The sequence below is a fragment of the Lates calcarifer genome, linkage group LG19 (genome assembly GCF_001640805.2).
Source record: "Lates calcarifer isolate ASB-BC8 linkage group LG19, TLL_Latcal_v3, whole genome shotgun sequence".
NCBI classification, from domain to species: domain Eukaryota; kingdom Metazoa; phylum Chordata; class Actinopteri; family Centropomidae; genus Lates; species Lates calcarifer.
In genome coordinates, this window is record NC_066851.1 from 4,060,723 (window position 1) to 4,086,488 (window position 25,766).

The window sequence follows — 25,766 nt, forward strand, 5'->3', positions numbered from 1 at the left end:
TTATATAATGCAGTGGCATACAGTATACAGTTTGGTAAGAAATGTATCATGAATACTACAACATTAGTACTAACATGTTTAGTAATAACAGTAGTAAAGCAGTGATGATATGAATAATGATGATAAACATTAATATCTGTTATTATCAGTTAAATGTGCTGTTCCTCACTGTGACCACTGGAGGGCAGTCACTCATCATAATCATCTACAGAACACAACAAGACACAATAACACTCAATGAACACTAGCGATAGAAGCGACACATTTCAATTTTATTTGTCCCCAAGGGAAAATGGTTTTGTGACAATATATGATAATAAGAGATAAAGAATGATATAAGCAATATTAGCTATATGTGTGTGTTATGTTGTGGTGATGGTATGTCACTATCTGTTTAAATAAAACAATAAGTATTGTTGTGTTATTTCCAGTATTACAACCTGCAGATACAATTGATAGCATTACAGAAGCCAGTTTTTATGCTGTATTATGATTTTGATCATTTCCAGGAACCAGTGCATTTCCAGACTAGAACTAACACACAAGATATACTTTAAGTACATATTGTACTGAGAAATCACACAGCAGTTTGCTCAGAGAATAATTTGAACACAAGAAAGGAAAAGCTAGCAGAGTTAGTGGACTTTGAATTAAGACTGTTGTATTTAAATGCTATGTATCACTGGACTCTACCAGTTTTAAATGTGTCATATTTCCATCCATCCATGATCTCACACTGAGGTGTTCAAACCCAGGGCCTTTGTGAATACTCTCTGTGCATCCTCAGCAAGCATGTTGAGGAAAGTGCTGAGTGCTCTGTAGGTGGAGATGAAGGAGAGGGACATTGCTACTGGGATTCCAAACAGTGGAATAAATCTGGATCCTTCCTCTGCTGCCATTAATGTAAAGAGAAGTGGATATAAGCTGATTATTTTAAGGATAAGATCTTTGTTATTTCTTTTGCAGCCAGTGGTGATGTCATCACTGCTCTAAGATCAGCCACAGTCAGGCGTGCACTATGAGCAAGATTCTGCAGTGACTTGTTGTCAAGACCAAATGCAGTTTGGGCCATATGATGAATTTAACAGTCATGCCTAGATCAAGTGCGTCAGACAAACCAGGAACTGGTACACCTGCTCCAAATGCAGATGCAAGAGCTAACCATTTTATTTTGGCCTGAAAAACCTCTTTCTTCTTGTTGATGATCTCCAGGTTGATACTGGGTATGGCCAAAAGTAAAGCATTCCTCTTGTGAGCAGGAAGCTCTCTCTCTAATGTCTCCTCCAACAGGTGAAAATCATACAGGTGGAGATCAAAGCTGGACACCAGGAAGACCTGTGGAGACTCAACACCTTGTTTTTGAAGACCTGTGGCATAAAATGGATATAGTATGATGCTTTAGATGAATACAAAGTGTATTTCACACTGGTCACGATCTATGCCAGTTTAAGTTTATGTAAGTGGCAGGATTAATATAAAAAACATATGTGATGAAAACCACAGAAATGGAAACTGTGCTAAAAAGTGAAAGTATATGTTAATTTGACTTTAAAACATAAGGTATTATATGATGTAACTTCATCTGTCAAATTTTGCTTATAGATCCCACAAACCACTTTGGTTCAGTAAGTTTGACATACAGTGTCTGTAGTTTCGCATGTATACCAGATTAAATTCGGAAAATCCTTGTAATACTTAATTTAACATAATTAAATTATATAATGATTAATATAATCAAATATATATATTATATTAACCTGACCTTGAATGCAGTCTCCCCTGATTTGATCGAGGGTATTTTTTTCGTTGAACTCCCTCTGACTTCTTTCAGCATCACGTAAGTTGTGGTCGATCTTTGAGCGAACAAAGTAGAACTTTTTCCCCATCTTCTGAATCTCCTTAGCCAGCTTCACATCATTTTCTCTGAAGCGATCCGCTGAGATGATGATGAAGAAATCAAACTTCTCAAATCCAACATGCTCCAGGTATTTGTCAGCTGGAAAACTGGTGGTACCAATGCCAGGGAGATCCCATACTGTAACATTGGGATATTTTGGATGGGGGTATGGTGTAACCTCTAAGGTGGTTTCTACACAACCTGTAGGGGCGGCTTCATCATCTCTGTTGTCTATGCCTCTGAAGGCATTAACAAAGGTGGATTTACCAGAACCAGACTCTCCTGTGATGCCAATATGTAGTGGAATATTATCCTGTTGTTCCAAATACTCCTGGGCCTTAGCAGCTGCTGAGGCAGTATCATTGTTCTGTAGTGCTTCTTTAATTTCCTTAAGTTCCTCCCCATCTGGATATGAATCAAAAGGATCCTCCATGCTGATCTGTGAAGAACTAAGAAGTGAAAATAACTGTACTGTTAGCATGGAGTAGGTTATACAATAAACCTCTTTTGGGATATTGTAATGCTATAAAACAAGGAAGTTCATATTCCAAAAAGAAAGAAAGAAAAAAAAAGAAAACACATCATGTGTGCTATAAAATTCTGACAATATATATTAATTTTATGTTTCGACTGACACTGACTAGTCTACGTTACTATGTAGGAAACTGTAAAATGCGTTAGGCGACACTATGAGCACAGGAATCATAATCTCATGCTAATTATTCAGTCAGAAACATGTTGTATTACACAGTATAGTGCTTACCTTATGAGGTACTTCAAATGTTGCTGCTCAATAAAAGATGTAATTCTTCTCCTGCGTCGTTGAACAGTTTTTGGAAGCGGTCAGTCCCTGACAGTGGCCAATATAAACAGTCTGCTGTAAGAGTCAAACAGGTGGTTTACAGGAAACACAGGGAGGAGGGGTGTGAGCACAGAGCCGCACCCTTTGCCTTCTTGTTTGCTGAAATGTCCAAATAGATTAGAAAAACTATGGTTTGTATACAGATCTAAATAAAGAATCACATTACACAGTGGTGTTAAAACCCAGTGCTACTTAAAACACTTTCTGTGCATCCTCAGATAGCATGTTGAGGAAACTACTGTAGGTAGAGGTAAAAGAGACGGGGAAGAAAGACTGTTTAATGTGACTAAATGTTAGAGGTCTGGAATCATAAAGAATCCAGTATTTCACAAGAAAGATTGTCAGCTAGAAAACTAGTGTGGTGCCAATGTCAGGGAGATCCCATACTGTAACACTGGGATACTTTGGATGGGATTTATTCCTCTAAAGACATTAACAAAGTGGATTTGCCAGACCCACACAATATTATTAACATCATTAATGTTGTTATTACTTGATTTTCCATAGATTCTCCATATCTGTTTCCATATATATAGTTCTGTGTATATTGTATATTGTTTGTCGGTTGTTTATATCGGTTGTTTATATTTTTAATATAGTGTCTTGGATATATCGTTTTGGTATTTTACTAACATTTATGTCTTTTTCTACTTTACAATCCCTGCTGCTGCTGTAACAATGTACATTTCCCCACTGTGGGACTAATAAAGGCTAAGACTAATAAATATTTCCTCTTATCAATCCTTGAAAATCAAAGAAAGATAATCATTGCACTATGTTCTTAATGTAACTGCAGAATATTTAGAACTACCCAAATCTAATCATGAATCATCAGAATTGAAAAATGAAAATAATATGCATATAAGGGGCAGCACAGTGGTTAGCACTGTTACCTCACTGCAAGAGGGTTCCGGGTTCAAGCCCTGGGTTTTTCTGTGTGGAGTTTGCATGGATTCTCTCTGGGTACTCCAGCCTCCCAAATGCAGTTTAGGTTCATTGGTGACTCTAAATTGCCCGTAGCTGTGAATGTGATGGTTGTTTGTCTCTATATGTTGGCCCTGCAATGGACTGGTAATCTATATACATATATATATATATATATATATATATATATATGTAGAGAGAGAGAGAGAGTATCATGAATGAATTTCTTGTGCCTCATCGTATCCACATCACTCTACGCTACATGTTGGATAGTGCAACATGTGACAAAGCTACAGTGATGAGCACAGAAAAAATCCCATATATCAAACTGATACAGTCAGAAACAAGACACTTTACCAGATAATATAGTGCAATGTGTAACTCTGTGATTTACTGTATGAAGTACTTGAATGTTCTATCAGCAAAGTTGTCATTCTTTTCAGTGTGGTTGTAGTTTCAGGGTTGCACAGAGTTCAGAAACAGCTGATTTGCAGGGAAGAATAGAAGGAATATGAGTACAGGGCCTTTTATACTTTCTGGAGTTATTTCATACATCAGAAAGTTTGTGTATGAGGAGCTAGTTCCAGCAACATCACATTTCAACGACCTTTAATATGAATATGTGCCTATAAGGAAAATGGAAACAGCAAGTTCCTTGTCTTGGAGGCAAATTTAAAATGGTCAGATATTAGAAATAGCATATACATGTACTGGAATAAATGAGACCTGTCAGCTATAAAAAGTACTGAACATTCAATAATGTACGATCAGACTACTTTATTGTAAGTATTTTGAATTAGCACATGAAATGACCTCACTTATGATACACATTATGGGTTATTTAAGATGGACCCTAAAGTGTAGGACATGGGACACACCTGTCCTGACCTGAGATTAACTAGCAAGACATGTGACTTGCTAAAACTGATGTGACTTTTTTCACTTTTCACTGCTCATGGCCCAGAAAACATCATATTTATTTAAATCATTGTATCTCTTTGTCCTGGGTGGTAAAGAGGTAAGCCTGGAGTTTGTCCTCGTCAGGGATGACGTCCTCGTCACTGACTTTGATCTTCTGCTCGACAGGAAAGCATCTGGGCATGAGCTTTTTTCCACTCTGAGAGAAAAAAAGACATGAAACCTTTACCTACATGTTGTTTCTCACTATAACTTAATGAATGAAAAGGACTGAAAATTAAAAAGAAATTCAATTTAAAAAAAAAAACTATTGTTAATCTTTTGTGTTGATTTGTGAGGTCTGGTGCCTTTATTTAACACCAGTATTATTGTCAGTGTTTCTCCAAATTACAACTACATTTCCCATAAACCCTGTTTCATCTTGTGTAACAGCACCTTTCCTTACTGAGCTGTAATGTAATCCATCAGATTTCCCCCAAATCTTACCCACTGCTGCACATCATATATGAAGTGCAGGACGTCATTCAGAGGAAAGACAGTACTGATTTACTGAGGATCATTTTTAATGTAATGTATGAAAACAAATTCAAAATTCACATATTGGCACAGGATGCTGTGTGTATCTATTTGTATTGATTTTTACAGACTCACTATTTTCTTGGAATCACCCAGAGATCTCTGCATGCACTTCTTCATCCTTTCTTTCTGATTCTCTCGCTCCAGTCTCAGATTTTCTTCACGCAGCCTGGGACATGGTATAGGACAACATAACAGGATAACATGCTCTATGGGAACACATGTATATTTCTTTACATTACCATGAGGTTTCACTGTGTGTTGTATTTGTATCAGTGTACTGATGACAGTCTGAACTGTTTATCCAAGGCTCCCACAAACTGCAGTGACATGCATTATTATTATTCTACGGGCATTGTTTGGTTAGAAATGTAACAAAATAAAAAGAAAATTAAGAGATACTTGATACCATGATGCCATTGGACAAATATATAATATATTTGCTAAGGTACAGCACAGTCCATATACTTATCTAATTCTGAATGTTGTCCGTAAACAGTCAGTGAGACTAACCTGCTCCTCCTCTCACCGTCCTTGATCTGCCTCAGTGCCTCCAAGCTTTCTTCAGGGATGCTCTCAATGTGCTGGAGCAGTACAGACATGCGGTACTCAACACTGGACAGCTTCTCCAAGGTGCTGAGGACAGGTCAACCGGCTATCCACGCAGCAGCAATGCACTTCTGTCACCTTCACACCCATGTCATCCAACATGATGTCCTGCAGGCAAGGAGAGGGGGTGGGACAGATTAAAATGAAAATGTCTGAGACTGGCTGGGATCAGTCAGAGTTACTGCTTATTGTTTATAGGCTTGTTGTTATTGAACTTAAGTTGACAAGAGCAGCTTTTAAGATTTGAAACAGGTGTAAAAATAAATAAAACCACATTCTGCTTCCTTACCTGGTCCTCTGTTTTTAATGAGTTGTGGAGCTGAACCATCTTTTTGAGCTGGACACCTCTCTCCCTCTCTGTGTCAGTTCTGTCCCTCTTGTCACTGACCTGAAGTAATACCTTCTCTTCATGCTCTTTCCTTGAGAGAAAGAGAGCGAGGAGTCAGAACATGGTGGGATTATTATCGCAAGTTTTCACAGCATTTTTCATGTTTTGCTGTTTTCCCTTGGCCTGTGCTTCACGTGTTTTTTGTATCTCACATTTCTGTTCACTGAAGTTACAACTGTTATTTGTCACTTTAATTTACTTACTCTGCTTTTTATAAAGGTGTTTTTTGTGTATGCTGCAGCCTCTTGTACTGCTCTTTAGTCCTGTTTGTCTGCTTTTTGTTGTTGTTGTTTTTAACATTTAACATCAGTCTGTTCAGGGACTGCAGTTTAAAATGGATAAATCTGATGCTTACTTTTTCTTCAATGTGCTCTCAATACTCTGCTGCAGCTCTTCCAGTATCTCATCCACCCTGGTGGACCCCTGAATTAGGGACAAATTCTGCTCCGTTAGCTCCGTCACCAGGTCCTGCAGCTGGTGGGAGTCAGAGAAGTATAGCTCTAGTTTCTCCTGCAGGAAGGAGAAAGTGACGGCACACTGTCAGTTCTGCAGATCACCACTCAGGGTAAAAAGAGGTAGAGCTTCAGAGTGCTTTATTTAGGAAAACTGACCTCACATTCTGAGCTGTCACTATCCAGTTTAGAAGTTTTGACCCTGAAATTCCAATAAACAGTTAAAGCTCAGGGGAAATGAACAGGTAATGTACACTGGCATTTGGTAAATATTTTTTGTATAGCTTTTTTAAAAAGCAGCAGCAACAAGATGTAAAACAAAAAGAAAAAGAACTGAAAACAGTGAAATGATGTTCAACCAAAAAAATAAATATAATCCCACATGAAAAACAATAGGACTTACATGGAGGGATGTATGACTTTTGGGGGTTAAATGTATTTTTAAATTGATATTTTTATTTATACCTGTGACTTTTTGCTTCATGCTGATCATCAAGTGGAAGTTATCGATCACCAATCTTATTATTTAGCACTGTGTAGGAATAATACTGGATGTGCAGCTTAGCACTCATCACACTCTTCATAGAAGTGGGTGTGTGGTGTTTCCTTACATTGTGTCTCTGTGAGCTGAGGACACTGTGGGCTCTTCAGTCGAAGGCAGCGCTCTTCCTGGACTAGCTCCCTCCAAACCTGCATGTGTGTTATCATTCCCATAACAGAAATTACACTGGTCATGTTTAAAAGTCCATATATTGGACTGTTAATGATAGACCAGCAGGCCCTGGGCTTTAATGTGTCGTCCATTTCATGTTGTGTCACTGGGTTTTAGCACTCACCCTGCCTAACTGCCAACTCCTGAGGATCCTGGCTCTGCTCATCCTGAGCAGCTCTGTCAGACAGGACTCTGGCTTTCAGAGCTTCTGCTTCCTGTGCCTCCTGCCACTCCGGAGGCGCCAGCTTGAACAGAATGTTCCGACATCTCTTATAATTATTCAGGATTTCTTCAATCTCAGCGAGTTCACTATGAAGAAGAAAGACTAAGTTTAGATCCACAGAGCATGCGACTACATCCCTCCAAAATTTCTTTTTTATTCAGTGCTTCTCCCTGCATCTTTTGGTTCAAACTTAATGCACATTTAACATGGAGAATGTGCACATATTCATGCTTAATGCACAACGTTATCATAGATCTACCTTTTTATGGTCCTTATTTTGTCAGTCGATTTCTCAATCACAGCATTCCTCTCCTCTTTGGTCTTCCTCTCCTTTTCAAAACTGACAACATTACAGAACAGTTATTACAAAAAGAATATTCAATTCAGCTTTAGGTTACAATAATAAGGAAGCCAATACAGCTTACAGTGTTCTGGCAACTGTGGATTTCCTCTCAATCATCTTGAGAGACTCTTCAGAGCTGTAATTGTCTCTTTCAATCAGTCCTTTGGCCATTTCCATACGACTCTCCTTTGATGCAATGATGTTGTCCACCTCTGTCAGCTCTGTCCTCTTCATGAGCACAGATATCTGAGGATAGATGGATGAGGGTAAAGGGAGTAATGAAGATAATAAGGGGGAGGGTGGTAAAGCCAGACATAAATTGTGTAAAGTGTAAAAACAGGAACTTGTTCAACATACAGTCTTTGTCATCATGGAGTCAACTGACAGTGCAGCACTATATTAAGCTCAGACATTACTTTCAAACTATCCCATGTTTTTATTTCAAAACAGTTCAATATTTATTGAACAAGTTGAAAGCGAGTTGAATAAGAAGATTGATACCACTCTCACATGTGTCTGTTACATATGAAGCTATAGCCAGCAGCTGCTTAGTTAAGCTCAATAATTAACATGTCATATTTAGATTTTTAACCCATACAATTACCAAAACAATACCACTGCATTTCATAATAACTATGCCTGCCCTGTTGTTGTTGTTGTTGTTGTTTCCCCATAGCACAGTTGTTTCCAGTCTTTATGTTAAGCCACGCGCTCCTGGCAGTGGCTTTATATTTAATAGACAGACATGAGAAATGTTCTCCTCTGACTGCAAGACAAAACAGCATGGGTACTTGGAGACACCTACAGTCTGTGTAGTGTTTGTCATTGCGCTTGCATTATTAAAACAGGACTCTTTAAGTCGTTTACCTCCAGCAGTGTTGTCAGCCGTTCATTGTATATCAAGTACTGTTGTCTGTTTCTCCTCAGATAGTCTAAGGACAGAGAACAGATCATCTTCAACACTTAAGTAAGCAAACCATTCAAACCAAATGTACTGCAGTAACAGTAGTACAACATTTTACATTTGAAATGCTTTGACTCAGCTTTGTCTCCACCCACCTCGTTGAATCGCGGACACCGTCGAGTCAGGACTGCTTTGTTTAAAGAGACCTGTTTTATTTTTAAACTGTTGTGGAATCTGCATCTTCTTCTTTTCCTCGTCTTCCTCCAGCACCCGTCCTGTGAGTTCCTCCATCATCTCATCAACATGCAGATCCAAGAACTTACCCAGCACCTGAGTGTGAAGGAGAACAGCAGAAACTGACTGCCTTGGGGTATTAAAAATGAAAATAGAGAGAGCTTTAAACCTCAATTTCATAGTTTTACTCATTAACTTCCTTACCTTAAAGCAAAACTGGCTCTGGTCCTAAATTGTCTGAGGTCCTGGGTGAGGGGCTTCTGGCTGTTCCCACACTGAATAAATAACTTGGTAACTGCTGACCTCTAAAATCCCTTAATGAGAGCTACTAAAATTAAAAATAACATTTATGAATACCAGTAGGTCACATGATATGAAAGCTATTGAAAGCATAAAGTTTATGAAAAAATATTATTAACAGACAAAGTACTAAGTGGAAGTTAATATAGGAATATATTATTTACTATTTAGCATTAACATTTTGGACCTGGCAGAACTGTTAGCTTGTCAAAAATAGCCACATAGCTAATAGCACCACAGCCTGTATATAAAACATATTATTCTTTTTATATAGAGTCTATGGCTAGCACAAAATAGAGCAGTTTTAAGCATTTTACAAATTGATATAAATGAAGAACTCTACCTACTGTAAACTCTAACATTACTCTTTACAACGCTGTAGTTCAAACTGGGCTCTTTTGTTGTTAAGTTCCTGTATCTCCATTGTTGTCATGGCAACTTGGTAACTGCTGCCTTCTAAGCCCCACCATCATCCACACCCGAAAACATCAGAAAAGTAGTTCCACCAACTAGTTTTAGACACAATTTATGTCCCAAGGCCACAAAAATACCACAGTAGACAAGTTCCCCTTTTCCTTTCACATTTACCATTGTTTTTGGAATGCTGACATGTAAAATAGAAGGTTTAAAATGTTTATACAGTTACATGACAAATTGTGACAATGTTGCCTTACTCCAGGTATGTATATACGTGGTTGTATATACAGAACCTCCAACCCTGCTGACAGAGGGACTGGCAGTAGGGAATGGTACTGTATAATATCAATATAGAATCATGTGAGAGGAAACAGGGTTGGGAGGTGAGGTAGTTGGAGGGTGGGGGTGGTCTATTAAATATAAAGTGAGAGACAAAAGCATTAGAGCAAGCAGCATTATTCATACTGTTTTGTTCACCATATGTTGACCTTCTCAACACACAGCCCATGTGTCGTCACCAGTGATAGAGCATAGTGTGAGGTTCTACCACACACCAGTGATGACAACACTACACCAAGTGACTACACCTATATTCGCAAAACATCATGTCTCATGAGATTCAGAAAGAGGATAAATAATGGGAACTTGTCTTAGACTGGTTATAGAAACTGAAATAAAAGGCTGATGACCTGAATAATAATAATAATCTTTTTTTTTTTTTTATCTTCCATTACCTAAACAGCATGGTATTTACTGTGTTGTAACTGAATGAAACCAGTTGTATACAGTCACATAATACTCAACTTTCAGATGCAGTGACATAACATAAGAATCTGTAGCGTATTCAATTTTAAAAGGGAAAACAAACACTAAGGAAGCCTTCAGCAACTCACAGTTTGCATTTAATTAAAAGAAAAAAGCACAGTGCAATGAAGTGAGCTGGGTGCACAGTGAACACAATCAACTATTTGCTTGTTAACAGTGACATGTGAATGTGACATACATGGATGGTGCATCAGTTGTCATTTCACCATGCAATTCAATGATATAAAGAACTGCTCATTTTCATACAGTTAAACTGCACATTTTGAGCAAACATCAAATCAACAAACACCATCTATCAAGTTCTTTCTGGGGAAGCAAAACAACCCAACAACAAAACTAAAGCAGTGTAATTGATTATTTGTGTTATCAGTCCTTTGAGTGAGTGTGAATGAGTACAAATATTCAGTGTAACACAGGGGTAAAGGGAAAAAGAGTGGAAACTAACATGATATCCAGTACATGCACAAGTTGGGAAAGATTTCTTTACCAATTATTATAATGAACAAAATTATAAAACCAACATCTCTGAGAAATGTTATTCCATACAAGTGAATTAACCTCAAACATTAAACTGCTAAAACCCTCATACTTCTAATTACAGCAATGCAAAGCAGGTAAGTAAAGGAAGACAGAGTATGTGATATTTCACAGCAGACCTGAGAAAAGCAGCCATAACACTGAAACACACACTCCTCTCCTCTCATTGCTCTGCCGTCACCTCTCTGTCCCAGCCTCCAGCTCAGGTACCTGGGCTTCATTTCTAATGAAACTGTCTTCTAAGTTCAAGTAGACTATTAAATACATTCAGTATAGCATTAAGTCCTCAGTTTGTTCTTCACTGAAAAAAACCTGCTTGCTGGGAGGCCTGTGAATTTAATACTTGAGTGCCCTCTAGAGACAAAAAGAAACACTGCAGCTCTTTGTGCACCCTCCACCTGTTGCACATACGCATTACAAGAAATAATCAATCTTGCGAATGACACTGAAATTATTTGCAAAGCACTTCAAATTTTAAGTAAACATGAACACTGTTTAGCATGATTCATATTGTGTGGGATAAGAGACAGATCAAGTCATTTAACTGGTGGAATGTCACTGGAGTAGACAATCAAGCAGGCTGGAGGCAGAGGTTGGCGGGATGGGGGTAAAACTACTGAGTGTAAAATTTTTTACTCCGATTAAGACATCTTCCAAATGATCCTGGTGCCATATGTGATGCTTACAGTTCATTCATTCTTAGTTTTCCTGTGTTAGATTCATTGGTGGGAAGGTGGTCAAGGATGACGATGAAAGTCCCTCTTTCCGCCTATCTTACTGACCAGTTTTATGTCTGTGATGATGATGTCATGGCTCACTGCCTTGCACATGTCATACAGGGTCAGTGCTGCCACAGAAGCAGCTGTCAAAGCCTCCATCTCAACTCCAGTCCTGCCCGTAGTGCTACACGTTGCTGTGATGACTGTGGCGTTCTGCAGCTCATCCAGGTCAAAGGTAACAGAGATGTGGTCTAAGGGGAGCGGGTGGCAAAGAGGGATGAGGGCTGAGGTCTGTTTGGAAGCCATGATGCCGGCCAACTGTGCCACAGCCAAGGCATCACCCTTGGCCAGCTGGTTATCCCGAAGCAGCCGGAAAGCGGTGGGGCCCAGGATGACGATGGCACAGGCTGCGGCTGTTCGACGTGTTGGAACTTTCCCCCCAACATCTACCATGGTGGCTCGGCCCTGGGCGTCTGTATGGGTCAGCTGGGCTTCTGTAGTTTCATCTAACTGAGTGCTGGAAACATTTGTGTCTGACTTGGTCTGAACACTCACAGACTGTCTGACTTTGACAGTTGGGTTTTCACTGGAACTTGTATTGTGGCACAGTCTAACACTCTGGTGTTGAAGATTTATTTTGGCATTCATTAGTGTGCAAAAAATAGGGGTTCCTGGGGTCCTGAGCAAGTGTCTCCTTGAAATATTAGGACCCCTGGCTTGTGCGTACCTGAGACAGTCTTCATTAATGTCGACATTTGTGCGTGTAGTATAACTTGCAGTCTTAGTGTGACAACTGGTGAAAGTGAAACCACTACCAAACTCAGAGGAGTGAAGAGATGCTACACTGTGGAGGTTGTCTGTTGCATTAGGTTTTTCTTTTTTGATATGTGACCTAACATGGGTACCCCCAGTCTTTAAGGTTCCAGTGCAGCAATCATGGGCTGCCTGTGTTGAAGCAGTGCAATCTGAAAGGCACAAAAACCCCTCTCTATTCAGGACTCTCCTGCTGCATGAGTGACACATGTGAGGAGCTGCTGCTGGAAAGAAGAATGTGTCGATTGCAGGCTGGGAAACAATGGAGAAAGCCCTCTGACTGTCTTGTGACTTTGGCAGAGACAAAGGCCTTTGAGATGTGGTGCCTGTTAGAAAAAGAGAACATCAGTCGTGGAATGTCGTATTATTACTTCAAATGTAAATGCACCTTTAAGCAGCATAATTAAGTATGAATAGGCTGTGAATGTAGAAGAAATACAGATGGTAGAACCAATGATGATCATAACATCACAAATGAATCATGACTGAGCAGTGAGAGGACAGAGTGTGAGAGATCTGTACGTACAGCCATGTCACCCACCAATGAGGATCATAGGTCTGTTTTTCATCTGGGAGATACTGAACATGCCTGAGGACAGGAAGTGATGAAATTTCAGTAGAACTTCAAATTGCTCAGTAATCTGTGAGTATACACCACAAATGGTGCGTTGGATATAAATCATCTTAACACAAATTTACCTGCATGTTGTTTCTTCTTCCTGCCCACAGCTGCTCCAATGATTTGCAGGAGTTCTTCATCTGATGCCCCAGAGCGCAAGACATCTCTGAGCGACACCTCAGAGTTGCCAAACAAACACACCTGAGAGAAGACAGACAGGGAGGAGTGTAGGTAAGACACCAAAAACAGAATCAGGGAAGGCTACAAAAAAGACCTCATGAACAACTCCTTTAAATCCAAGAAAGCACACTTCCAGTTTTACCTTGAGACTGCCGTCTGCAGTGATGCGTAAGCGGTTGCAGGAGCCACAGAAGTGGTCAGACATGGAGGTGATGAAGCCCACCTGACCTTTGAAGCCTTGCACTTTAAATGTCTGTTACAAGACAGAGAAGAGTGTCAGCAATTATTCTCGTCAAAGATGTCAGAAATCTAAGAATGCAGTGCCCACAAGCTCAGCAAAACTGGACAGCTGAAGACTGGAAAAATGCAGCGTGGTCTGATAAATCTGGATTTTTGATGAGGCATTCATGCTTGTGGCAGCAAAGTAATGCTGTGGGGAATGTTTTCTTGGTACTTGCGGTCCCTTAATACCAATCAATCATGATCTGAAGGTCACAGTCTATTACTGACCATGTGCATCCCTTTCTGGCCACAATTTACCTATCTTCACATGGCTACTTCCTGCATGATAATGCACCATGTCATGCAGAAAAAGTCATTTCAAATTGGTTTCAGGAACATGACAATGAGTTCAGTGTACTTCAGTTGCCTCCCCAGTCACCAGATCTGAATCCAACAGAACATCTTTAGGACACTGGCAGAACAAATGTGAATGTGCAGCTAAAAAAATCAGCAGGACTGATATGATGCAATCATGTCAACATGGACCAGAATCTAAAGGGAATGCTTTTAACATCTTGTGGAATTAATGCCATGAAGAACTGAGGTTGTGGTGAGAGCAAAGGGAGGCTTTACCCTGTATTAGTGCGGTGTTCATAATAAAATATAGTGTAATATATACACTAGGAAAAACTAACCTTGGCAGTGTCTGTGTGTCCAGTCTGAAGCATTTCTAGCTTAGGCCACTGCTGCCTGATGCGGTCCAACATCTCCTGGTAACTCACCATCTTCTTAAAGTTCCACTTGTTGCCTGCAGAGAGAAGAAGAGGCAGTGTGGATCAGGACAGGGTGTAACATGTAGTTTATCATAAGCTAAGCCATCTTGCAACGATTCTAACAAGCACCAACTCACTGACTCAGTTCATCAGAACTGTTTCTGCAAGCAGAATTGCTCCACATTTTCACTGCAAAATTCCCACATTTAATTCCCTGGAATGTCTTAACAATGTATAAATAATGTATGAAAATTCCCCAGTAATAATATCTGAATCTTCACATTTCTTTCCAGGCCTGTGTAATAAACACTGTAGGAGGTAAGCACTCACCATCGAAGGGCATGTATTCAATGAAGCGCACATCCAGAGGCTTCTTCTCTGTTAGCGCCACAAAATCTAGCAGCTCATCCTCATTGAGGCCTCGCATGACCACACAGTTGACCTACAGAGGGCAAGACACAACAATAAGCCACTCATTACTGAGCTGTACAGCTTTCTCCTCTGTTATGTCTCAACTGTAAGGAGGCCAAGTTCAAGGCTAAATGCACGCAGTAGGCTTATTTAACCATCTGCAAAAATAACCCTAACCCAAACAATTTAGGATGCAGGTATCAATATTTAATTAACTAAAACACCCTGTAGTTGTTACAATACTTCATACAAATACATCTGACAGAAAGTAACTGTGATTCTGTTGAGGGTTTTTAGTTTTTGTTTATATATCTACAACTAAGTCCAACTGTAATCCCATTTTGTCATCCCTGCAGTCTAAGGGATAGGGATGTCCCGCCCAAGTTTTTTTGGCCCTTTATTATCAGTAAATAGATGATAATACTGTGGGCAAGGTCAAAATAAAGTCAACATTTCTACGTAAGCAAAGTTGAAAAGATGAATTAAATACCTTGACTGGGTTGTAGCCCATCTCAATGGCCATATCAATGCCCTCCATGACCTTGTGGAACCCTGGGGGAAAAAAATAAGTAAATTGATGATGAAAGGTGTAAGCTCGCCTAAGATATCAAAATTCTCTTTCTAACATATAAATTATATTTTTGGTATCTTCACATTCTGTGCAAGCAAATCAAATCTAAGGTAGATATGGTGTGTGACAGGTGGAAAGTTTTAGGTATAGATGTATTGAGCCAGGGTGGCATGGTGGTGCGATGGTTAGCACTGTTGCCTTCTGGGTTTGAACCTGCAGGAGTCTCACTGTGTGTAGTTTACATGTTCTCCTTGTGACTGTCTGGGTTTCTTTCAGTTTCCTCCCACAGTCCAAACCATGCAGGCTAGGTTAATGTAAAGTGTTCATGTGAGGAATGGGAATGGTTGTTAAACTCTATGTATCAGCCCTGTGATAGACTGGCGACCTATCCAGGGTGTATCCCACCTCTTGCACAGTGTCAGCTGGGATGGAGTCTGCCTCAGCTTTACAGCATAAGCCCTGCTTTCTCTGTTCACTGCCTTTTAACATCTGACTAAATCTATGATTTTCCACAAACCACTGATATGTAAACAACGACAACTAATCTCTCAGCAGCAGCCAGAGCTTTTTAACAGTAAACTGCCAAGGTCGGACATTTGTTTTCATCTGCACAAAACCCACAGACTCTCACTGGCTGGTAAGCTTCTCTGTAGGAGGTGAAGCTTATGTTTAGTTATCTAGAATTCCCATAATAGCAATTAAATACCACATATGTTGTACTTAAAATTCTGAATAAGCTTAGCAAAGGCTAAGAGGCAGATTTGTTTCAGGCTATACCTGCAGGACCTACTGTCTGCTTAACCTTTTACTAAAAAAAAAATAATAACAAATCAGGTGTTGTGGAGGGGAGCTGGCTCAGAAGTTGCTTTTTCTTTTTGCCAGTACCGCCATCATCTCTTTTTTTCTCTCCTTCATTTCCTAATCTCAGCCAGTCCATCTGTGTCTGCCTTGCACAAGCCAACCACCCGGCGCCCTGCCCTGCTGTTACCTCCAGTCCATGCATGTAGAGCTTACAGGCTTCTCAAAATCACTTGCAGGGTGAGGAAAACTTAACACTGACACAGCAACAAGGACAGCAATACATCTTGACACTGATCATCTGTAGTTTATTGAACCGAATTATTAAACTACAGTATCAAACAATCCAGGTCTCCCTCAAAAAAGAGATGGTATTCTCAAGGGACTTCCTGGTTAAATAAAATCACTATTATTCTAAGGTTATCTCATAGCAGAGCATCAAAAACTGTTTAGCTCTTTAACACTTGGGTTGTTGTACTGATCTGTTTTTTTTTTTTTTACCTTTACATCTATTATTACATTTCAAGCTTGAATCAGCTTCCTTTATGTGTTGTAGCATTACAGGTCAGATAATTTTCTTTACCTTTCCGCCTGACAATAAATTCAAATTTGGCAGGGACCAGTGAATCCAGGCTGATGTTAATCAGGTCGAGGCCAGCATCTTTCAGCTTAGGCAGAAGCCTAGCCAAGTTCATGCCAGTTGGTTGTTACTGCAATGGTTTTAAGGCCTTCCAACTTCCTGAGTTCCGCTGCAGGGGGAAAACAAACATGGTAACAAGAGAGAGTGATACCTGAAGAGTGAAAACTGGTGAAGCATGAGGATGTGTGTAAAGCATTCCCCAGAAGCTGGTTGCTCCAGCTATTCTTCAGTTCAAACTTAACCTAGTCTTCAAGTTAATGTCTTCTATCTGTATATGTACAGAATTTTCACAGAGACAACAACAAATACAGCAGATCAAATGTTTGGACACAGTTTCCACTTCATTAAGCTTATTCTCTCCAGTACACTTTAATGATGGTCGTGTGAGATGGTTGGTCATATGACACTAATAACTGCTGATCTGTATGGGGCCTGTTGAAAGCTTATGGTTATCTATCTACAAAGACATTACCCACTGGTCACACCACATAGCTCTGTTCATTTGTGTCATGCTTTAATGTTGCTCCCACAAGTACTGTTCTGAGAGCGTGATCCTCAATGGCCGAGGCTGCAACAGTTAACACAAATTGAGCTGTAAAATTAGAATGACACACACATGTCTTAACTTGAAGGCATGCATGGAAAACTAATTCTCCCCCTCTCTGTCTTCTTCTCTACTCACATCTCTTAGAAAAGCTCTAGTGTATTCAACAGGGTTAGCCAGGGATATCAATCAGTAAAGCATTCATTTTACAGGACTGTCACAACATCCACTTAGATGTATGATGGCAAGGGCTGAAACAACTCAAAACTCACAGACTGGCAGCATACCAGAATCACAAGGGACACCACATCTTAGCACCAGCTCAGGTAATTAGCCCCATCAACTATTTTTTGTTTCTTACCAATGATATCCACTACATCAGGTCTGATAAGGGGCTCTCCTCCAGTGAGACGGATTTTGTCTACCCCCTCCTGGACGAAGAGGCGAGCCAGGGTTAATACCTCTGAGGTGGACAGCAGCTGGCCCCGTGGTGTAAGCTTGATCCCCTCCTCTGGCATACAGTACTGACCTGAAAATGAGAAGGAGGGTAAAATACAAACAAGGTACCAAAGATGTAATTTGCCACACTACAGATGCCTTTATCCTATTTTATTGAGAGTGCACATATTTTTTTCAGTGTGTGGGGCTCTAGTGGAGACTGAATTCACCAAGGTGAAAGTGCCACAGTTCAGTCGGCATAACATTTAATTTGTTTCTTTAAAAAACTTTTTAAAACATTTCTGGTTGGATATAAGATGATGATTGGCCTGATGACCATCTCCACTATTACTCTCTGCAAGTGATACAGGGGATTACACAGCACTCAATATTATAGTGTTGTTAGTGCTACATACAGTTTTGCATACAAAATGTTATTCCATTTATATATATAAAATATCCCACTGTTACAACATCTTTGAATCCTGTCTTTCCCACAGCTGACCTTGACCTTACTGATTCTAGGAATCAGTGAAATCTAATATCAATAGAATCATTATTACTGAATGTGGTGTCTTCAAGTAGCTGGATGAGCACGAGGTTAAGACAGCAAACAGCATCTATAATGTCACACATTTACTCACAACGCAGGTTGCATTTCTCTGTTAGGGAGATGCGTAGGTAGGTGTGCCTCCGGCCAAAGTTATCAGTCAAGAACGATGAGAAGGGCAGTATGCTGTCCTCTCTTAGCCTCTCCTGAGGATAAAGACAACAGGAAAAATACATGGTGGAACTGATGTGACACAAAGAAATAGCTGGAGGAGGAGGGTACAGCTGTGCAGCCATGTCTTGCTATTTTTTCATCTAATACAAGATTTCTCCTGTTAACATACTGCTGCATTTATTTTCTCCTCAGTAAAGTCCTGTTGGTACCTTAGTCTGAGGATGAAGCTATGTCCCTGACCTAGGAAATAGGTAATACTCACACACACATACACACACATCAGACATGACACACTTGTGTAATTCTGTGTAATCCTGAGTTAGCTACATTTACATAAAAGTTACACATTGAAAGGCTTCACTGAATCAGTCACACTGAGTGGCTTGCACATGGCTTTGTAATTGATCTTGACCTTTGACTGTCAACAGTGAGCTGTTATGTCAGAAATTGTCAGGACCATATACAGTCTATGGTCAGGACATAGGCAAGCACGTGACTCATCGGTAGATTCGACACACTACAGTTAAACACAGGACCCAGCAAGACACTGAATCTCAGTGTATCCCCTTTAAAAATCTGTGTGTAAAACCTGTGTATAAAATTAGTCACATTATTACAAGTTTGATATTTTAAATCCAAAATTAATCCAAAAGCCCAAAGCCACCTCAATAATAGACATTTAGTTCAGTCTTCCTAGTTGATTCACCTGTCAGACAGACAAAGCAACAGAGCAATGAATTTGACATTTCAAAGATTGTCTGTTTTCTACTATAATGTAAATGAATAACATCTTGAGGTTGAGCTGCACTAAAATTATGCTCTGCCATGCAAGAAATATGCATCCGGTTTCAGATATGAAGCAATAGGTCTACATTAGAGTTTTTCAAATAAAGAAATAAAGTTTGCCAGGTGAAGTTAGACAAATGAGTGACACTTCCAAGTACACTGTGATATCTACTCCTCTGATTTAATCTCACACATTCCCATTTGCATGCTGTTTACACAGACATTGCTTTAGGACTGAATCAGTGACAGTGCTGATAATGATGATAACTGCAATTAAAGCTGCAAATATCTACATATTATTGGAATCTTTTAAAATAAATTAGGTCTATTTCTATTTATTTAATTTGCTAGTGTCCTCCCACAAAAACTCTACACCATTTTCTTGCTGGTTTAATATTTAGTCCCTGACAGGGAGTAGTCTTTATTGGCCCGTAAACCGGACAGTGAAATGATACAAACCTACTCAACGTGTCACCTAACGTGGCTTTGGTCATTAACTAACGTTAGCTTATAGTGTACAGTATGTAGCCTGTGGTTTGGCATTCATAATGAAAGCCTAAGCACAGAGTTTAAGTTGTAGGCAGTATATTACCTGTCTTGACCTCGTTTTCAGAGATGCGGCAAAGTTGGGAGCAGCTAAAGTCGAGTCTCCAAGTTCAACTTCATTTTCCTTGTGCGTAACGCTAGAATACGGCCGCTGAATGTTGTCATTTACGCATTTTGCGAAGAGTTTCCTGAATTTAGTTAAATTGTTATGGCTGTTAAATAAACGGCAGAACATGCTACCGTGAGAAGCCATTATACTATTTTACGGCGCCGAGGTCCGCTCTAGTTTTCACTGTGTTCTGAATGTGCGGTGTTCTGCAGTAAACATGTCAGAGGCTCTGAACACCGGGAGAGGAGAAGCAGGGGCGGGGTTACGTCAGCCAATCGTATCAACAAACGCAGTACTGGTGCACGCTGGGTAGTGTAGTTGGGAGGATAGATACACTTAAGGCTACTTTGTTTTTCCTAATTTTTGATGTCCTTCTGTAAGACAATTAATGTGCAACTCTTTCTTTTACTTCAGTCGTACTTTAATTTTGTATATTCCGTTTTAAATTGCCTTTATATAACGCACATATGGTTAATATGTGGTCTTCCCTGTCTCTGAGGATTGAGCACCCAGGAGGACTGCCAGATTTGCCCACTCAGCATTACAAATTTGCGCAACACTGGGATTTCTTGTGAGCAGTTGCATGGCACTTGCACACATGCAATTGTGTATGCAAGCACATATTTGACTACATCTTTCTAGAGCCAAGTGTAAATGTTACATGTTCAAAGACTCGGTGAAAGGTCAGACTCTGAGGTCTGTATGTTGGAAAAGGAAACCTTTAAGAGTGTATGCCCCAATAAAGCTGTAACAAGAGTGCCTCCCATGATCCTCTGGTGTTCTGTGCGGTGAACAAACACTATTGCTGACCTAGACAGATGAGAGCCTAGCTGTCTTCCTCTGAATCAAGAATATGGTTTCCATGAAAGAATGACTAAGGAAATGATAGAAATAAGACTATAAATATTGTTCCTGTCTTTGTATGACACATTATCAGGAAAAGCAAAGCCAAGTACTTCATTTGGAGTAATATGACACAACACACATAATCAAAACCTTCAGTTTCAGTCTACATTAATTATTACATCAAATTGCAACAAATGACCTACCATAAAGTGAGTCTGTGGTATCTGGGGCCACTCCCCATACCTGTTATCACGATTACAGAAGTTGAGTGATGTGATCACACTTGAGCCAGCTCTATTCATTGATAAAGACTGTGAGAAGCATTTGAAATCTCTCAAAAAGTTAGTAAGTGGTCCTTTGAGTTGAGAAATTTCGAGTTATTATTATGCTGATAATTGTTTGTCAAACTACAATGACCCAAGCTCAATCACAAACCTCCAAGCTCAATGTGATGACATGGTTTGAAATAACATCATTAAGACTATGTGCATATACTGTGTGGTCAAACATACAACAAAACTATATAGATATCTGAGCTATTTTTGATGCACAGTAATTGACACAAACACAAAAGTCACATAATGTTGCAGACAAGCGATTATTTCATTCTAGGTGATTAAGTTCATGAAAAGAATAGAGCACATACAAAGTCTGCTTTAGCAAAAGTTTTTTTTTTTTAGCAAGTAGGCCTCCCTGTGTACATTGTTATGCTCATTACAGACATATACCACTCTTAAGATGCTCATAGCAAAGTACAGCCATTGGCAGGAAGTTGTTTGCAATGTGTGATGTATCCACTGGATGGCAGTACAATCTCGAGTTTGATTTTTGAATTTAGATAAATGAAAAAAGAGCATTTTATTATCAGAGTGATCTTTTGGAAGAGCTGTCAGCATAATCATCTTAATCCACATACATAAAATGACACAATGACAGACTGTGGCTGTGTAGAATCAACATTAGGCCTGAATAGAGGAGAATAAACTTCAAGGTGAATGTTCTGGTTGTAAAATGTTTCTATGGCAAAGCATCTTAGTAAACACAACTGCAGTAATGTCATTTTTCACAGTTCTATGCTCCTATCACCTACAACCAAGTCCAGATTTGTGAAAAGTAACAATTCTCTCCCAAAGCTATAAATGAGGAGAAGCAACTGTTGGAGGGTTTCTGTTTCCTGATGAGGGGTATTGTATTCTAATCAACACACCCCAGTCAGACTAAAAAGCTATTCATCTGTAATATGTATTTTTGCAGTTGCCCTGCTGTGTTCAGCCCTGCCAGTGCATATCTCTATTCCTACAGTTTTTCTGCATTTTTGCCTTTTATCTGATAGTTTACAGTGAAAAGGCAGGCAGGACAGATGGAGAGAGAGAAAGGATCATGTCCTGTAACCATGTGGCCACCAGAGCACTCCACGGTACGTACTTTTTATAGACCAATTATTTACATCTGAACCACAGTGTGAAAATATTGTTTTCAACACTATGAGCTCAAAAAACTCAGTACAAAAAGATGGTCTGCAAAGTTCGCTTTTATTTAAATCATGTGCAGTGGAGATGAGATCAAAACTTATCTTGTATTAGCATTGTCATACCCATCATTTACTTTTCTTTCAACAGTGAGGTGAAGCTTATTCTAACTGACTCAGTGCACATGGCTCTGAACCAATAGGTCATCAGAGGTGATTCTGTTCAGAAAATATTCAGGAGTCCATGTCTTGGTTCAGCGCACAGGCCAGAGAGGTCCAGCAGTGGGTGGCGGAAAGCCCTCACAGGTCACCAAGCTCCACTAGTGCTGAGCAATCTAACATGTAATTCCATGCGTCACCACATGAATACAGTTTTTTTTTTTTTTTTTTACATTTACAAGTTAAATTGATTTATTGACATTGCAAACAGAACCTGAGCTTGAATTCAAGCCTGCACTTTGTGTTATTTCAGTTACTGCTAAAATAAGATGACAAAGAGAAAAAAAGAATTAGCTCTAGAGCTAATCATTTCATTCTGACTGAGGAGGAAATTAAGTGAATTCTTGGAAACCATGGTTATGTTCCACCAGGAACCATAGGGTGTTAGATCCTCCAACCTCCACAGTGAGCTGGTCACCACCACAATCAGCTCTCATTCATCCTTTAATATGTTTAAAAAGTACATATTGAATTCTCTAGGTTTTGTTGGAACATTGTTTACATTGTTGCTTCTCATCAATCATCTCTTCTGTATCTGTGCCTCCTGCTGTAGATGTACATAATTAACTGGTCAATTCAGCAAGAACAACTCTTTTTTGCAGCAGTGCATAGTAAATTAGTTGTTTATACCATATTTTTTACTCTATTACATTTATCTGGAGCAGACAGTCTTTACATTTTTGTGTGTGTGAGTGTGTTTATAACCCATGTTGAATATTTTACAGTGAGCCCCTGTGATAGTTCTCCTGTGGAGAGGAGGTGGAGCGAGCACTATTATTTACATTGAGGTTCTGCTTTCTAATTTGCCATTGTCAGAACAAATGGAGATCAACCCTCAAAGACTTTTCATTATGTATATTACAAGAAAGCTAAAATATGGACTGGAGGAATTTTAGAATATTTACTTTTTGTTAAAACGTGGACAAACTTAACATTGGCTTTCATCCTCAACACTGCAATGTTGTGGAACATTTTTATCTCCCTGTGCACAGGTTATTGATCATAAAGGTTATTGACTACATAGTTATCGATCAGCTTCTGTTTCCACGCTACATTGCACAGCACTTTCCCAAAGGCTTCCCTATCAGTGATGGCTTATGCAAGTTTCTATTGCCTTTCACCACTCTCCCTTTTAGCACCTGACTTGCATCCAGCTCCACAGACTGCTTCAGCTGGGCCAGAAGAGCGTGAAATCGCAGCTGGCCAAGAATCCTGTGAAACACGCCGATTTCAATTTACCTTGCTTTATTTTTTAAATTATTAAATTATTATTATTGTTTATTTCTATTTATATTTTGCACATGTTTTTCATAGCTCCCTTTCTGCAAAACTGCATTCTTGGTTTCTTTAACTAATGTCTTTTTGTTTGAGTTGCCAGCATGTGAAAGCAGTGCTCAAGACAGCTGCCGTTGGTATGAGCTCATGCAGTATGTCACCATGCCTTAGCAATCACATTTAAAATGCAGGTTTTTACACGCTGCATCTATAATGTGTGCACAGGTTTTCTACAAAGCCCTGTGTGCATCAGTGTATTTACTAGAGTCAACTAAAAACTACAGTTTAATGTTTGAGGCTTAACTACAAGCAATTATTTACTTAATTTTACAATATGGCAACTATAACACAGAAGGTGTGAAATGCCCCTTTTTACAGATGCAGAGCAGTGTTATGATCTGAATGCAATGGTAACTGGCCTGGATTTGAACCTTGTTTAACGTCTGACACATGGATGGTGTTGCTGTGGTCTTGCAAGGTGTGAGGAGTACATTAGCACAAATGAACGTGTCAAGCAAAGCTGGAATTGAAGAGCTTTGAAGGCAGCACATCGCTCCGTCTTTCGATCTTCATACACACCAATCTTTAAATGCCACCTGTAATCTAATGTTCATTCTATTCTACCATTATGTTTCTGGCAACCAGCAACCACAATTCCCTGCGCAACCATGCCAACAGGCAAAAAGTGTTAGGTAGTCTGCAGGCCTGTTAGTCCCCTTGAATGGTTGGAATGACAGTGGTAATTATCCTGTCATGACACAGCAATTAAACAGAGGTATTTAAAGCCAGCGCCGATCGTGAAAGAGATTCCTCAAATGATAGGCTCACTTCCCACTCTTGTCCAGCAGTATTCTCTCCTTTTCTGTGTGGGCGTGATTTACTATTGAAATAGAAGGAACATGAATTTGCATATGGCTAACGCCAAGTGTCACACTGCAACAGCTAATCTCTGGAGTTGTTTTTCTGAGCTCTGTGTAAGCACATGCTTAAATTTAAAACTTCTAATTTCATTCGCTCTTGAAACATATGATGCATCATTTACACATCTTATGCTCATTTTGTCAGTTATCACATAGGACAAAAAAAGTCAAGTCAAGCATATACAATTAAGCCATTTTACCTATGTTATGTTTGTGTCCACCTGACTAATTTAAGTACAATACTGACTCTTTTTAAAGCTGTGTGGTGCTCTCTAACTCCTGAGGGAATGTCTTTTTACCTGCTAATTGCTCCAGTGTTCACCAGCTGGTCACTAACTTTCTCTGACTGATGTTTATTGCTGGACAGGTACTATGTTTAGGGTTTTTAATCATTTTTTTTTTGCCAAAATGACCCAGAACAGAGCAGTGGGATTGAATCAAAATATCATGAGCTAAAAGACACTAAAGTCAGGTAGTACCTCTTCCACATTATACATACTCATTTTACTCATTTACACATACACATAAAATATACTTATTAGAGCAGCTTTAAGATGAAAATGCTTACGTTTATGCTGTAAAGTCTGTAGTCTACTCTACCACTAGACTCCTAGACTACTACTCTAAACTAGTTAGTGAGTCAACAAGAAAAAGTTACCAACGGACAGAAAATTAAATGAAAAATTGACTAATAACTGAGTCACTTTTATTTCTTATTACAGATTTTAAAAAAAATGTTTTTTCGTGGATTGGTTCTTTGGCAGCACTGCATTGAAAATAACCCATGACATTCATCTTGTACAGATCAGGTTGATTTCCACTGACTAGCTACAGGGTGCCAGTTAAAATCATTTCTGCCCTCAAGCAGGAACTCATTGTGGTGCTGGCATCGATGAGCCTCACTCGGTAAGCAGGTGGTGCAGGTCTATGAGGCTATTTAGTCATTAGTCATCAGCATTTGTCATGCCATTTGGGATGCATGGTAGCCTCCACAATTTTTGCTTATATGGTGGAGGGAGTTGGG

The 25,766-nt window shown here is 39.5% G+C and overlaps 3 protein-coding genes across 3 annotated transcripts; all 3 read right to left on the reverse strand.

The window, feature by feature from the left end:
* Positions 1 to 251: 251 nt before the first annotated feature.
* Positions 252 to 2,808, reverse strand: LOC108896089 (interferon-inducible GTPase 5-like). Its single transcript, XM_018695086.2, is given in 5 exon segments — positions 252 to 952; positions 955 to 1,071; positions 1,074 to 1,367; positions 1,763 to 2,346; positions 2,661 to 2,808. Coding segments are annotated over 4 exon segments (1,200 nt in total). The 5' UTR covers positions 2,331 to 2,346; positions 2,661 to 2,808; the 3' UTR covers positions 252 to 731.
* Positions 2,809 to 4,636: 1,828 nt separating this feature from the next.
* On the reverse strand, positions 4,637 to 10,504 carry LOC108896115 (cilia- and flagella-associated protein 100-like). The gene is given in 15 exon segments (XM_051078073.1): positions 4,637 to 4,800; positions 5,253 to 5,346; positions 5,691 to 5,821; positions 5,823 to 5,894; positions 6,076 to 6,205; positions 6,530 to 6,684; positions 6,786 to 6,828; positions 7,238 to 7,316; positions 7,463 to 7,647; positions 7,821 to 7,901; positions 7,987 to 8,150; positions 8,772 to 8,836; positions 8,964 to 9,138; positions 9,247 to 9,370; positions 9,686 to 10,504. Coding segments are annotated over 13 exon segments (1,470 nt in total). The 5' UTR covers positions 9,103 to 9,138; positions 9,247 to 9,370; positions 9,686 to 10,504; the 3' UTR covers positions 4,637 to 4,668.
* Positions 10,505 to 10,643: 139 nt separating this feature from the next.
* Positions 10,644 to 20,242, reverse strand: mocs1 (molybdenum cofactor synthesis 1). Its single transcript, XM_051078072.1, is given in 12 exon segments — positions 10,644 to 12,979; positions 13,195 to 13,242; positions 13,353 to 13,473; positions 13,595 to 13,705; positions 14,370 to 14,482; positions 14,778 to 14,889; positions 15,349 to 15,410; positions 16,811 to 16,925; positions 16,927 to 16,976; positions 17,773 to 17,940; positions 18,494 to 18,605; positions 19,952 to 20,242. Coding segments are annotated over 12 exon segments (2,340 nt in total). The 5' UTR covers positions 20,159 to 20,242; the 3' UTR covers positions 10,644 to 11,858.
* Between the last annotated feature and the right edge of the window lie 5,524 nt (positions 20,243 to 25,766).